Source organism: Chiloscyllium plagiosum, chromosome 9 (assembly GCF_004010195.1).
Source record: "Chiloscyllium plagiosum isolate BGI_BamShark_2017 chromosome 9, ASM401019v2, whole genome shotgun sequence".
NCBI lineage: Eukaryota > Metazoa > Chordata > Chondrichthyes > Orectolobiformes > Hemiscylliidae > Chiloscyllium > Chiloscyllium plagiosum.
In genome coordinates this window covers 13,935,524-13,950,716 of record NC_057718.1, presented here as the reverse complement: position 1 = coordinate 13,950,716, position 15,193 = coordinate 13,935,524, and the positions used below count along the sequence as shown (strand labels likewise).

General features: G+C 42.1%; 1 protein-coding gene across 1 annotated transcript in view; it reads left to right on the top strand.

Annotated features, from left to right (window-relative positions):
• The first annotated feature begins 2,309 nt into the window (after positions 1-2,309).
• The window catches only part of tspan33b (tetraspanin 33b), a 46,670-nt gene continuing 33,786 nt past the window's right edge, over positions 2,310-15,193 (top strand). Inside the window, exons 1-3 of the mRNA XM_043695418.1 lie at positions 2,310-2,317; positions 4,602-4,643; positions 6,531-6,642. Of these exons, the coding sequence (XP_043551353.1) occupies positions 6,547-6,642 (96 nt within the window). The 5' untranslated portion in view covers positions 2,310-2,317; positions 4,602-4,643; positions 6,531-6,546. The remainder of the gene's footprint in view (positions 2,318-4,601; positions 4,644-6,530; positions 6,643-15,193) is intronic.

Below are 15,193 nucleotides of genomic sequence, written 5' to 3'. Positions count from 1 at the left end.
CGTGCTGACTATCCTTGATCACATTATTCCTATCCAGATGTTCATAAATCCTATCCCTTACAATTCTCTCTAAGACTTTGCCCACAACAGAAGTGAGACTCACCGGTCTATAGTTACTAGGGTTATCCCTACTCCCCTTCTTGAACAAGGGAACCACATTTGCTTGCCTCCAATCTTCTGGCACTACTCCTGTAGACAATGAGGACATAAAAATCAAGGCCAATGGCTCTGCAATCTCCTCCCTTGCTTCCCAGAGAATCCTAGGATAAGTGCCATCAGGCCCAGGGGACTTATCTATTTTCACCCTTTCCAGAATTTGCAACACCTCTTCTCTACATACCTCAAAGCCATTCATTCTAATTAATTGTGACTCAGTGTTCACATCGGCAACAATGTCCTGTTCCTGAGTGAATACTGACGAAAAGTATTCATTCAGTGTCTCCCCAATCTTTTCAGCCTCCACACGCAACTTCTCACTACTATCCTTGACTGGACCTATTCCTACCCTAGTCATTCTTTTATTCCTGACATACCTATAGAAAGCCTTAGGGTTTTCCCTAATCCTACCAACTAAGGACCTTTCATGTCCCCTCCTTATTACCTTTTAATTTGATCCGGCCATCCTACTTTTCAGAATTTCTACATCCTTCCAAATCTAGCTTGTGCATCCCCTACTTTCAATGTTGGATCATTGGCCTTCAACTCTGAGGCTTGGAATTCCCTCCTGAAACCTGTTTATCCTTCTTTCCCTTTAAGGCACTCCTGCACTTTCGGTCATCCATCCGAATATCTCCCAATGTGGCTTACTATGTACGAGCATACGCATTAGGAACAGGAGAGATCATCTGGCCCATGAAGCCTGCTCACCATTTGATAAGATTGTGGCTGATCTGATTGTGGCCTCTGCTTTCTTTACTACTCCCTTCTATTTGACACCTTTGTCAATCCAGCTAAACCTGAAACATTACTCAATGACCCAACATAGGAGCAAATTACTGTAGATGCTGGAATCTGTACTGAAAACAACAAAAATGAATGCTGTCTGACCCGCTCTGATCTCCAGCATTTGTTGTTTTCAATGACCCAACCTCCACTAGTCTCTGCAGAAGAGAATTCCACAGATTAGTAACCCTAAGTTAATGAAAAACCTGATAAAAAATTCTCATCTTCCCCTTCCCCTGGAGACTCCTTTATTTTTAACCTGTGTTCCCTAGGGTTTAGTCGCCCTCACAATGAGAAACATCCCTTCAACATCCAACGTATCAAGTCCCCTCAGGATTTTATATGGTTCAATAAGATAACAGCCCATTGTTGTAAACTCAACCTGTTTCCCTCATAAAATAATCCCTTCATCTAAGAAATTAGTCGAGTGAACCTTATTTGCATTACTTCCAAAGCAATGATATCCTTTCTTGACTAAGGAAACCAAACCATCCACACTACTCCAGATGTAATTTCACAATGCCCTGTGAAACTGGAACAAAACTTTCCTACTTTTGTATTTCATGCTGAAAATGTGTTGCTGGAAAACGCAGCAGGTCAGGCAGCATAAAAGGAGCAGGAGAATCAACGTTTCGGCCATGAGCTCTTCTTCAGGAATGAGGAGGGTGTGCCAAGCAGGCTAAGATAAAAGGTAGGGAGGAGGGACTTGGGGGAGGGGCGTTGGAAATGCGATAGGTGGAAGCCTAGGCGGAAGATGAGGCGATGGAGGAGTCCAAGGACCTGCATCTCCTTGGTGGAGTGGGAGAGGGAGTTGAAGTATTGAGCCACGGGGTGGTTGGGTTGGTTGGTCCGGGTGTCCCAGAGGTGTTCTCTGAAACGTTCCGCAAGTAGGCGGCCTGTCTCCCCAATATACAGGAACACTCTGGGTTCCTCAACTGTTCCATAATCTTCCATCGGCCTCCGAAATCACTCGGGCGCCATTAACCACGCGGCCGCTGCAGTGCCTGTGGCAGCAACCGCCGCCACGAACCATGATGTCACTTCCGCCCCCACTGACCTCGCAGCCTCCGCGCTTTCTCCTCTTTGTATTTCATGCCCCTTACAATAAACCACAACATTCCATGTTATACCTGCATGCTACATTTTTGTGTCAAATCATGTCTGAGTGTAGTAGTGTAAAGAATCTTGGGATGTTTGATATCTTAATGGTGCTATATAAATATTTTTTGTTCATTCACAGGATGCAGGTGTTGCTGACAATGCTCGCATTTATTACCCAACCCTAATTGCCTAGAGATCAGTTAAAAGTCAACCACATTGCTGTGGGTCTGGAGTCACATGTAGGCTAGACCTGATGAGGCCATGAGCGAATCAGGTGGGTTTTCCCAATAATCAATAATGGTTTCATGATCATCATTAGACTCTTAATTCCACTTTGTTTTACTGAATTCAAATTTCCCCATCTGCCATGGTAGCATTCGAACCCAAGTCCCCAGGACATTGTCTGGGTCTCTGATTTAATAGACCAGAGAAAATACCATTAAGCCATTGCCTCTCCAGATGTTATCGTTAAGGGCACAAGAAGTAAGTTCTGTTTCTGTTGTGGTTTCTTCAAAGGAATGTCATCCAGCATTGGAAATGGAAATTAAACTGTGAATGTCTTCATGTTATTCCTACCTCAGTGAACTAAAATCCCAATATGTTTGTTGGTTCCAGTGCAAGACCCTTCCTCCTGGAAGTAATGCTGGTAATTGCATGTCAATGAAAAGTGGGCTTTTTTCCCCCATTATTTGTGTCTGGGAATTGACCATTCTATGATCACAAAGCAATACAATATAAATTTGCTTTTTTCCCGTAGAAGCCACAAGTAATTTTAGCATCCCAGTTCTATGCAACAGCAAAGAGAGTCTTCCCTCTTGGTAGGAGGTCTCTCATGGTCAATGATGATTTGCTCACACTGCATTTTGATGGGTTTGGAGGTAGCTTAGTTAAGTGCAATGAGTGATCTGCAGAATTTGTCTCATACAGTACAGGTGAGTCTTAGAGGGTGGGATAAATGTGGTATTGGGAGATTTGTGCTTTCTGATTCTTTGACCATTGCAAGTTCTCGACAAAATCTCTTCATGTTTTCAATGCCTTCCTGATTAAACTTTCTCCATTTTGGTCAATCACAAACCAAGGACTCCCACATGTGAGAAGGTAACATTTTGACATTTTCAGGGATACGTTGGACATCTCTAAAACATTTCTGGTTTCCTCCTGGGAACTTGCTACTGCAACCAAGTTCCAAATAAAGGAGTTAGTCCAGGAGTCTGGTGTCAGATACACAAATGATATGTCTTGTCTGGTGGATCTGGTTATAAACGTATTGACTTGGCAGAGGCCATTGTTTGTGGATGTGATGCCAGTCAAATAGGCTACTTTGCCATGGATGGCATTAAGCGTCTTGAGTGTTGTTTGAGCTGGACTCATCCAGGCAAGTCGGGAGTATTCCAACACAATCCTAACTTGTGCCTTAAATTAATGGTAGACAGACTTTAGAAAGTCAGGAGGTTGAGTTACTGATCCTTGTGACAGACCACTATAACAGGCCTTTGGTCTGAAAAATAACCCTCCATCACAGCCCTCAGTCTTTTAATTCAAGCCAATTTTGTATTCAATTGGCTAGCCCCCCTGGATCCCATGTGATCTAACCTTACTAACCAGTCTACCATGATAAACCTTGCTGAGTGCTTTGCTGAAGTCCATATAGACAATGTTGACTGCTCTGCCTTCATCAATCTTTTTTGTCACCTCTTCAAAAAACTCAATCAAATTAGTGAGAATTTCCTACTCACAAAGCCCAAGATGACTATCCTGAATCAGTCTTTGCCTTTCTAAATGCATGTAAATTCTATCGCTTCGAGTCCCCTCCAACAACTTACCCACCATTGATGTAAGACTCACCAGTCTATAGTTCTTAGCTCTTCCTTACCACTTTTCTTCAATAATGGCACCACATTAGCCAACCTCCAGTCATCTGGCACCTCACCCATGGCTATCGATGATACAAATATCTCAGCAAGGGACCCAACAATCTCTTTCCTAACTTCCCACAAGGTTCTGATAAGCACTTGATCAGTTCCTGGGAATTTATTCATTATTAAGACCGCCTGCATCTCCTCTTTGATAATACAAAATCTTTGAAAGACATCAGTGTGTAATCTTTGAAAGACATCAATATGTATTTCCCCCAAGTTCCCGGCTTCTATGTATGTCTCCATAGTAAATACTGACCCAAAATATTGGTTTAATATCTAACCTACCTCCTGTGGTTTCACTGATAAACTGCCACATTGACTTTTATGGGGCCCTATTCTCCCCCTACTTAATGCTTTGCTCTTGATGTATTTATAGAATCTCGTTCGATTCTCCTTAACTCCATTTGCCAAAGTTATCTGATGTCATAGAGTCATACAGCACAGAAAGAAACCCTTCGGTCCAACCAGTCCATGCCGAACATAATCCTAAACTAAACTAGTCCCACCTGCCTGTTCCTGGTCCACATCCCTCCAGTCATGAAACTGTTGCAAATGTAAACTATGTAAATACCAGAAACATCTGTTATTAGATTGACGTATTCATTTGTTTTCTTTTCTCTTTTCCTCACTCCTTTCTAGAAGACGTTGGCCACATATTGAGCTACATTCAGTGAGTGGCAGGTATCCTCCAATCTTTGTTTTTGCCCAGTGATTGTTCTTCATGGTTGTCCTGAGACACTTAAGCCCTGGTATTTCTGGGGAAGATAAGGGATAAGGGAGACTGTAGACTTCCTTGGCTATAGACTCCAGCCCACAGGAGTGCCAGAAAAAGCACTTAGCTTACAGAGCTGTCAACTTCCATCTTTCTTTCACATTGTTCTCTGTTGTGCTGAGTTCCGATATGATAATTAGATTAACTGCACAGAGGCTGGTATCCCATCACCAAGTCATTCTTTAGTTACATGTGCACTGTACATGGATTATGACCAACCAGCTCAAAGACAATCTCTGGACTGAGGAGAACTTCTGAATCTCCTGTTTATATTTTGTTTCTTTTTTCTCTCAGAGTAAACAGAGCCTCTGACACTCCTGTCTTTTTGTCCCCCCAGCACCCATGTCATGTGTGTGCAGGTGAATCTCTTGTTTATATCCATTAGCCAAGGCTCCCTGATTGGCCCAGATTAATAGCCCCAATCAAGAATGGTGTGAGGAGGAGTGTAGTGTAACATTGAGGCCTCAGTGACAGTAAATTACTCAAAAATATATGATATGGCATATCAAGTCCAGTCTATCCTCACCTGAAAACCACCCACGCAAGGTTTGCAGCACAACTAGCAATGAGGAGTAATTACTATTGATTAATTCTCCACTCTAACTGAGGAGTGCTGAGGCTACTTGCATTGCATTTACTTCCTTAGGCTTGCCTCCTGAGATAAACTAATACACACTGAAATAGAATAGAAGCTGTAAGTTCTTGCTTCTGTGGCCTAATAATCTTTGCTGAGAAGGGGTGAAAAAATGTTCGCATATCAGATTGCTGCCCAGTCAGCCTACTTAAAATTGTAAAAGCAGTAAACCCAAGACCCTGAACCTATAATACAAAAAACTGGAAAGCCTAAAAATAACCACAATGCATTAAATATAATGGAAAGCACAAGTTAATGATGCTTATATTGAATATATTTTATGTTAGTGCATCCTTATATCTGCAGCACTGCAACAATGCATGTTATGCTACTTGCAAGCAAATAAGAGCAGCTGAAACTCCTCAAGTGCAAAGATGCAAAGTGGGGGAAACCCGAACAGAAGCTTTTAGGTTCTGATATGGGAATATGCATTTGTAAAAGTACTGCGCCTGTTTGCACCTTGAACTATAATATTCAGTAAAAACATCACAAGCCATGTCGTGATGCTATAATTTGCAAGCAATGCAAATTGCTGAAAACTAGCAAATTCGCAACATTTCAACTTATGCTCAAAAACTGTGAGGAACATAATATCACAGTATTTAATAATTGCTTAAAGTGCTTGTCTACATATAAAATATACAGCTTAAATTCTGTACCATGAAATTTGTTTATATATATATATAAAATGTGTGAGAATATATTCACAAGACTATCACATGAAATGATGCTTAATGAAATACATTTCTGAATATGACAAAGAAGGACACTAAAACCTTACTCTGAAGGCCAGAACAAAAGAGTAGGTCAGGGACGCAGCTCTATGTAAAACCGTTGAGTTGTTATTAAATAGATTTTTTAAAAAACTACCGCAGCTGATCCTGTGCCAAATGTGTCCCATCTGATGCTGAATCAGTATTCCCGCTTGTGTTGTGTCTGAGCTGCATGCATTCGGATGATAAGAGTGTGTCTATTTATGGTACAGAGCCAACTGGAGGCACAGAATGAGTTGCAGTGTTCAGTAACAGGCAGGCTCATTCACGTACAGACACACACACACTGCATAAGAACGTTAAGCCAGAAGTCTGCTGACATTTTCTTTATAGCTTATCATTTGGCGGAATCTCTTCTATTTTCCTGTCTGATATTTTTCTTTTAACAGCTGTTGTATTTCCACAATGGATCTTGGAAGAAGGTTGAACAGAGGTGCAAATATCACATTTATTAATCCCTGGATTAAGTACTATCTATTTTTCTTCAGTTTCTTGTTCTGGGTAAGTAATTGCTGTTACATTTACAGCCAATTTTTGTTTTTGCTGCCAGACATGAATGCAGGTGTTTTAATTGATAATGTTTAAAGGTTAATTCTTTGTTGCCTGTTCTGTAATATCTGCTTTGCCCACTAACATTAACCATCAGTTCTAAGTGAAACTGTTAGTGAAGGGATAGCCTGTGCTTATCTTCAAATTTCCTTCTGATTATTATTTGGCTGTGATTCATAATCATTTTTGAGTGTCTTTTTTTTTAAACAAAGATCTTCCACTGTTTTAAATATTGGTGCAGTTGTGCTGTCTGCTTTTATGGAATTAGTGAACCTGTCAGATCAGTTGTGTATACTGATGTGGTATAGTAGCAGCTGAGATGCTTTGTTGGGAGGGGAATGGTGTAGCTGGGTGATGTTCTATACAGCCTGAAGCAGCACTGATGTCTGTACCAGGTGGAGCCAACACCCATCTCCCTTCCTTGTTGGGCTGTGCCCTTGAGATTTCTATTGATTTGATTCATTTTATGCAGAGTTCATCAGAAAATGATCTTCTGCTCATGCTGGTACACAGCTCCAAGGTTGATCAGTTAACTCATCATGGGTTGGGAGAGTCATGCGAGTCTGGCTGAGTGTCACATTTCACCATTTGCTCACCACCGCCTTTTTAGATTAGATTACTTACAGTGTGGAAACAGGCCCGTCGGCCCAGCAAGTCCACAATGACCCGCCGAAGCGCAACCCACCTAGACCCATTCCCCTACATTTACCCATTCACCTAACACTATGGGCAATTTAGCATGGCCAATTCACCTAACCTGCACATTTTTGGACTGAGAGGAAACCGGAGCACCTGGAGGAAACCCACACAGACACGGGGAGAATGTGCAAACTCCACACAGACAGTCACCTGAGGCGGGAATCGAACCCAGGTCTCTGGCACTGTGAGGCAGCAGTGCTAACCACTGTACCACCGTGCTGCCCACTTTTTTTTTAAAGCAAGAAACATCTGTTGAGGTTGCTCAGTTTGTTTGCCTTCTCAAGGGCAATTAGGGATTGGCAAGAAATATTTGTTTTGCAGGGATGCCCACATCCTCTAATACAATAAAAGAAATTGAATGATCAGAGGAACCTCGTTGCAATGATCCTTCCATCATGTATTATTGCATTTAACTTGTTTCACAATCTTTCAAAGATTAGGTAGAAAAATAATATTGGGTAATCTGACCTATCTATTCAATCTTCCCTTTGAGATGAGATCTAAACCTGCTCGTTCTGAGGTCATGTAGAAGATAATTGGCATTGCTGCTAAACTTCTGCCTCTTGTCCTTAGAGAGGCAGGTTAGCAAGGTCAGAAAAGAAAACAGCAGGGAAAACCATGCATACAAGCACATAGGCACACCATTGCAGCCTCCTCCTCAGATCCCATGATCACTGATGTCAATCTTCAGCCAATTTGATTCACTCCATGTAGTATCAAGAAATGGGTGAAGGCATTGGGCCCTGATAACATTCTGGTGAAAGTACTGAAGATGTGGCCTCCAGGCTAATCATGACCCCAAACCAAAATGTTCCAATACAGCTACATCACTAACATTTCTCTATACACAAAAACCCAGGACAAACCCAAATGGCCAATTTCCACCCTATCAGTCTAATCTTGGATCATCACTATAATCATGGAAGAAGTTGTTGATAGTGATATCAAGCAGCATTTGATGAGTATCTGCTTACTGACACTCATCACTCCATCAGAGCCACTAATCTCCTGACCTCATAACAGCCATAGTCCAAAGGAGCTGAACTCCAGAGGTGAAATGAGATTGACAGCCCTTGACATCAAAATAGCATTTCACTAAGTATGGCATGAAAGAACACTAACAAAATTGGAGCCAATCAGAATCAGAGGGAAAACTCTCAACTGGTTGAAGTCATGGATATAGGTTTGCTTGCTGAGCTGGAAGGTTCATTTTCAGATGTTTCATCACCATACTAGGTAACATCTTCAGTGAGCCTCCGGATGAAGCATTGCTGATGATTCCTGCTTTCTATTTATATGCTTGGATTTCTTTGGTTTGGTGATGTCATCTCCTATGGTGATGTCATTTCCTGTAAAATTTTTTCTCAAGCAAAACTAATGTCATTTACAAAATACCATGCAACGACTGTAACAAACACTACATTGGACAAACAGGCAGAAAACTAGCCACCAGGATACATGAACATCAACTAGCCACAAAAACGACATGAACCTCTCGCACTAGTATCCTTACATACAGATCAGGAAGGACACTACTTTGACAGGGACAACCCATCCATCATAGGACAAGCCAAACAGAGCCACGCACAAGAATTCCTAGAAGCATGGCATTCCAACCAGAACTCTATCAACAAACACATTGACTTAGACCCAATTTACCACCCCCAAGAAAAAGAACAGAAAATGATATCACCACAAGAAATGACATCACCAAACCAAAGAAACCCAAGCATTTAAGCAGAAAGCAGGAATAGTCAGCAATGTTCTGTTCGGAGGCTCACTGAAGATGTTATGTAGTATGGTGACGAAACATCTTAAAATGAACCTTCCAGCTCAGCAAGCAAACCTACATCCAGAGCCTCAACCTGAACTACAATCTTCTCAAAACTCACTGGTTGAAGTTATACCTACCGCAAGTGGAGATGATTTTGGTTGTTGGAGAGCAGCTATCTCAGTTCCAGGATATTGCTGTAGGAATTTGTCAGCTTCAGTTGTTTCATCAATGACCTTCCTTTTATTCATACGGTCATAAGTGGGATAGTTTACTGATGATTGCATAATATACAGCATTATTTGCAACTCTTCAGATATTGAAGCAGTCTGCATCTAAATGAAGCAAGACTTGGACAGCATCCAGGCTTGGGCTGATAAGTAGCAAGTAACATTTGCAAGTGCCAGGCAATGAATTTCTCCAACTACAGAAAATCTAACTATCACCCCTAGACATTCAATGGCATTTTCTTCCGACTATCAAAAGTCCTGGAGGTTACAGTTGCCCAGAAACTGGACTGGACCAGCAGCATAAATACTGTGGCTACAAAAGTAGGTTAGGGATTAGGAATTCTGTTGTAAGAAACTCACCTTCTGTCTTCCAAACGTCTAATCCAAACAATCTACAAATCAGGGTTTTTTCCACCCCCCCCCCTAATCAACCTGTTCAGAAATGTCATTACACAACTCTGGAGCAGGTGGGACTTCAACCTGGTTCTCTTGGTTCAAGGGTTGGGACGCTAACATTGCACCACAAAAGGTTAAGAGATTAATGGTTTGCTCTCCACTTGCCTGGATGGGTGCAGTTTCAAAAACACTCAAACAGCCAGATACTACCAGACAAAGTAGTCCACTTGACTGGCACCCTGTCCACTACCTTGTACATTGATTCCTTCTACATCAATGCACAGTAGCAGCAGTGTGTATTAGCTACACAATGCACTGCAGTAACTCACTAACGCTTCTTTAGCAGCAGTTTCCAAGCCTGCAGCCTCTCCTACCAACAAACCCTCTAAGTGGCATGGCCGCAAAACTGTACCAACGGTCCATTCACAGTAATCAGCTACTGACACATTGACTTCGGATTTTTCCAGCTGCTGCCTTGCATGGACTTCAGAGGTCAACATAGCAGCTGAAGAAATCAGAGACAATGTAGGCCTCTGCAACTGAGAAGATCAAAGGCAACAGATGGATACAAACACAACTATTTGTGAACTTCCCTCCAAAGCATGCCATGTCTAATAACTATATCACTGTTCCTTCATTGTCATTGCACCAGTATCCTAGAATTCTCTTCCTAACAGCAGTATGTGCATACCCATGCTGAGAGGACTGCAGCAGTTTAAGAAGACAGCTCACCACAACTTCTCCAGGGCAATTAGAGATTGACAATAAGGTCTGGGCTAGCTAGCAATGTCTATATCCTGTTAATGGATTAAAAGAGCACACAAATTTAACTGCTTCTTCAATCCCCAATATTTAGACTATATTGGGCTCTTCAATTGGTTTGAGTTCATTGATAGGATGTGAGTATCACTGGTTGGGTCAGCATTTATTACCAATGCCTAGTTGCCCACAAGAAAAACCATTGCAGCCCAACCACTATACCATGAGGGAGGATTCTGACCCAGCAACACTGAAGGAACAGCGATATTCTTTGAAGTCAGGATGCTGAGTGGCTTGGAGGGGAACTTGCACATGGTGGTGTTCCCATATATCTGCAGCCTTTATCCTTCTAAATGGTTTGGAAAATGCTGTCTTGGTGAATTTCTGCAGTGGACCTCGTAGATGGTGCACACTGCTGCTTCTGAGCTAGCAAGAATTTGCAAAAACAAAATAAAAAAGCACCATACAGAGCAGAATTTTGACCTTTTGAGGGGATGAATACGTAGATGGACATCTGTGAAAAATAGTACCTCTGGCTGACTGGCTGACCAACTGATCTTCTGGCTGCATTCTGCCTTGGAATGTTTTCCCAGTTGCGTTGGACAGGTGGTAGGCAGGGTTTCCTGCCTAAAAATAGTAGGTTTCCCAAATTACCTGGTTAGAGCCCTATTAAAGTCTGTTGTTGGAAACTTCAAGTAGGCTTTCAAGTCCCCTTCCAGATCCTTAAACGTGACAGGAGACATTTCGGTCTCTGGCATACTGGTTTCCAATTAGTGCTCCAGGCAGACTTAGTTGCTGTCTTCGTCTGTCTGTGTTCATCAGCAACCACAGACAGCTCTTTCTCCCTACACATTGGAGGCTTGGCTGCAAGGCCCTTTTATTTTAAATTTCAAGTGGTTGGAAATGAGAATTTTTTGGCTGTTTAGCATCGAGAGTTCATCCACCCTTCAAACTTGCTGTCCAGTCATTGAGCGGTCAGTTTGAGCAAAATCACAATTGAGAAACTGTTTCCCCACACAGGGCTGACTTGCAATTATTCTGACACTGAGTTTCTTTAAGGCTGTGGGGAAAATCATTCCCATTACATTCCCCAGGAACATCTAAAATCCTTAATTTGATTTGCTCCGTTTCCCACCAATGGTACCATGAGTATTGACACATAAGAGTTGAGTTAATCTTCCCTTTTCCTGTCAACAGAAAAATGTGTTTGCTCTTTGTCCCTGCATGGTTTCCAACATACGAGAAGAAACAATTGGCCATGATCCCACTCTCAATTCTCACCTTCCACTCATTCCCTGTGACCCATCCATGTAAACCCATGATAAACTATGCATCCCAACTTCCCCCAGGCCTCTCTATGCCACCTTTATGGCCTGTTTTCTAAGTTAGGGATAACTCATGACAACCAATCTCTCCTATCCAGCACCTTTGTCTTGACAGCCTCCATACCAACTCATCCAATATTCACCATAAGCATACCCATGCTGAGATGAAATAAGATGAAGTTCTAAGTGTTTATTGCAGACTTTTAAAAAAACTAAAAATACTCATTCATAAAAACCTACTTAGTACATTTATTCAACTAATTAATTCAAATGTTTAACGTCTTATTAAAAACAAACATTTGAAATCATAGTCCCAAAATGTAGCGTTCATATCTATTTCAAGCTATCAATTAGACCTGTGAAATTGCTGGTACCAACCCATCACAGTGAAAAGTTGTGAAATCAGTCATGAGGCACTAATCCAGTACTGACAAACTTCCAGTTTCTGTCAGCAGGCAGAATGAAATGACAAGCATTTTATTTAGGAGAAAGTGAGGACTGCAGATGCTGGAGATCAGAGCTTAAAAATGTGTTGCTGGAAAAGCGCAGCAGGTCAGTCAGCATCAAAGGAACAGGAGAATCGACGTTTCAGGCATAAGCCCTTCTTCAGGAAAGCATTTTATTTAGCACAGTTTCCTGCCCAAATATTTAAAGGGCAGGAGTTTTGAATGTCTTAACCACCTGACAATTACTTTTAACAATTCCTTTTGACAACTTTTAACAGTTCAGTTTGATCAGTCTTTTGACAGTTCCAATGAATTTGACAATTCCAATTATTATGCACAATTTACACACATTCATTTCTATGTCCAACCCTTATAATACTAAAGAGCACTTTAGCCCTCCTAAAAGGCACCTGGCCTTCTTGAAAGACCATATCAAAAAGGGTATCCCACCTCTAAAAAGGGCTTTGCAAGTTTAGACCTGTTCTTACCAGGTCTAATCTGCATACCTTGTGTTTTTCCCATTCCTGGCTGATGAAAAGCAGGCATGACTGGACACAGTTGTTGTTATAAATGGACATCAGCCTGTGTGAGTTGTAAGTTGGATATAAGTTGGATTCCACTCCAGTTCCTCCTCTGCAAAAATGATGGGGGCTATTTTTGAGAGCAGAACTTCTGGGTTTCAGTGTCAGGGCTGAATGTTTGAAGTTCAGTTCCTCAAATGATGCTGACAAGGCCCTCAACAGCATTCCATTCTGTTAACATTTTTGCTCTGTCCAAATAGAACTGGACACTCCCCATATACATACATCATCACAGTAACATTGCTATCAAACCTCATCCCTCCCCATTTCCTGATTATTTTACACTTGCATTGAAAAATCCCAGTGCAAATCATTGGTGTCAACTTTTGTTGCTATAACCAAGGACAGCCAAGCAGCAAGCAGTAAGATCAAGCCTATTGCTGATGCACCATTTCACAGTTCAACTGAGACAACAGAAAACAAGAGAATAGCAAACAGGGACAGCTGTGAGCAACATTCATCTTTCAGAATAATTCTGCTTCTGAGGACATTGCTGCATTGTGAGTTTGTGATGCAGTTGCACATTCCTTTTGAAGAGAAACTGCCTCTGGGATCTTAACCTATTTTCTCCTTTCAGTGGAATCTTTTCTAAGCAATCTGCAAGGCCTCACAGCTGACACTTGGAAATACAATCCTTTGAACATCTGTTCTAATGGACGTTACGGTTTTTGTGACATTACTCAAAGAGGCAAAGGAAATTGTTCAGTGTTCAATCTGACATTTCTTCCTCCACCATATAGAGATCAGCTGGACACCTCATTTTGATAATGCAGAAATGCTGCCACATTTACCTAGGATATAGCACAGAAATAGGCAATTCAATTTAACCAGTCCATGTTAATGTTCATATACAGAGACTTAAGAAATAGGAGGAGAAGGAGACCAAATGGTCTGTCATTGCTTGAACCTCCTCCATTTTCTCCCATCTAAATCTATCATATGGTCACTTGGTACAGCTTAAATCTTACTGAAATGCAAGAAGGTCAAATTTCAAACAATCCCAATAATGTATAATAAAGGAGAAAATGATGTTAATTGATTGGCAATGGAACTCTGATTACTATACAAAAAGCAATTTATAGAGACTTATAAAGTCCTCACAAATTCCAAAGTAATTCAATTGAATTACTTAAATAGAATCGTTAATGTAATAAGACATCCCAAGGTGCTACAAATCAGGGCTCTTGTGGAACTCAGATTATCCAAAAATGAATTGAAACTGAGGTACACAAGGACCCGGTAGAACAAGTGACCAGGTCTTAACAAGCACTTTAAACGAGAAGAGATGGAGAGAAAACTGGGGAGTTTATTAGGAAAAGAATTCCAGGTGGGACTAGATTGGGTTGGGATATCTGATCGGCATGGACATGTTGGACCGAAGGGTCTGTTTCCATGCTGTGCATCTCTATGGCTCTATCTTAGGGCCTCAGCAACTGAAGGCACAGCCACAAATGGTAGAACAGTAAAAATCAGAGAAGTGCAAGTGATCAGAATTGGAGAGGTACAGATATATCTGGAGACTGGTGAGGCTGGAGATAAGAAGGAGTGAGTTCATGGAGGAATTTAAGAACAAAAATGAGACTTTTAAAACTGAAGCTTTGCTGGATTGGGGGCCAGTGTAGCTCAGGGAGTATGGGTGCTGATGGAGAGGGACTGGTGTAAAGGACAGAACACCCCTGGTCCCCACCTTCCACCCCACCAACCTCCGTATACATCGCATCATCCTCCGCCACCTACAAAAGGATCCCACCACCTGAGATATATTTTCCTCCCCACCCCTATCTGCTTTCTGTAAAGACCGTTCCCTCCGTGACTACCTCGTCAGGTGCCCCCGCCCCAACAGCACACCATTCCTTCCCGGCACCTTCCACTGCCTCTGCAGGAATTGCAAAACCTGCACCCACACCTCCCCCCTCACCTCCATCCAAAGCCCCAAAGGAGCCTTCCACATCCATCAAAGTTTCACCTGCACATCCATATCTGTCATTTATTGTATCTGTTGCTCCCGGTGCGGTCTCCTCTACATTGGGGAGACAGGACGCCTACTCGCAGAGAACATCTCCGGGACACCCACACCAACCAACCCCACTGCTCTGTGGCTGAATACTTCAACTCCCCCTCCCACTCTGCCAAGGACATTGAGGTCCTGGGCTTCCTCCATCGCCACTCCATTACCACCTGACACCTGGAGGAAGAACACCTCATCTTCCTCATCTTCCGCCTCATCTTCCAACTTGGGACCTTCCAACCCCACGGCATCAATGTGGATTTCACCAGTTTCCTCATTTCCCCTCCT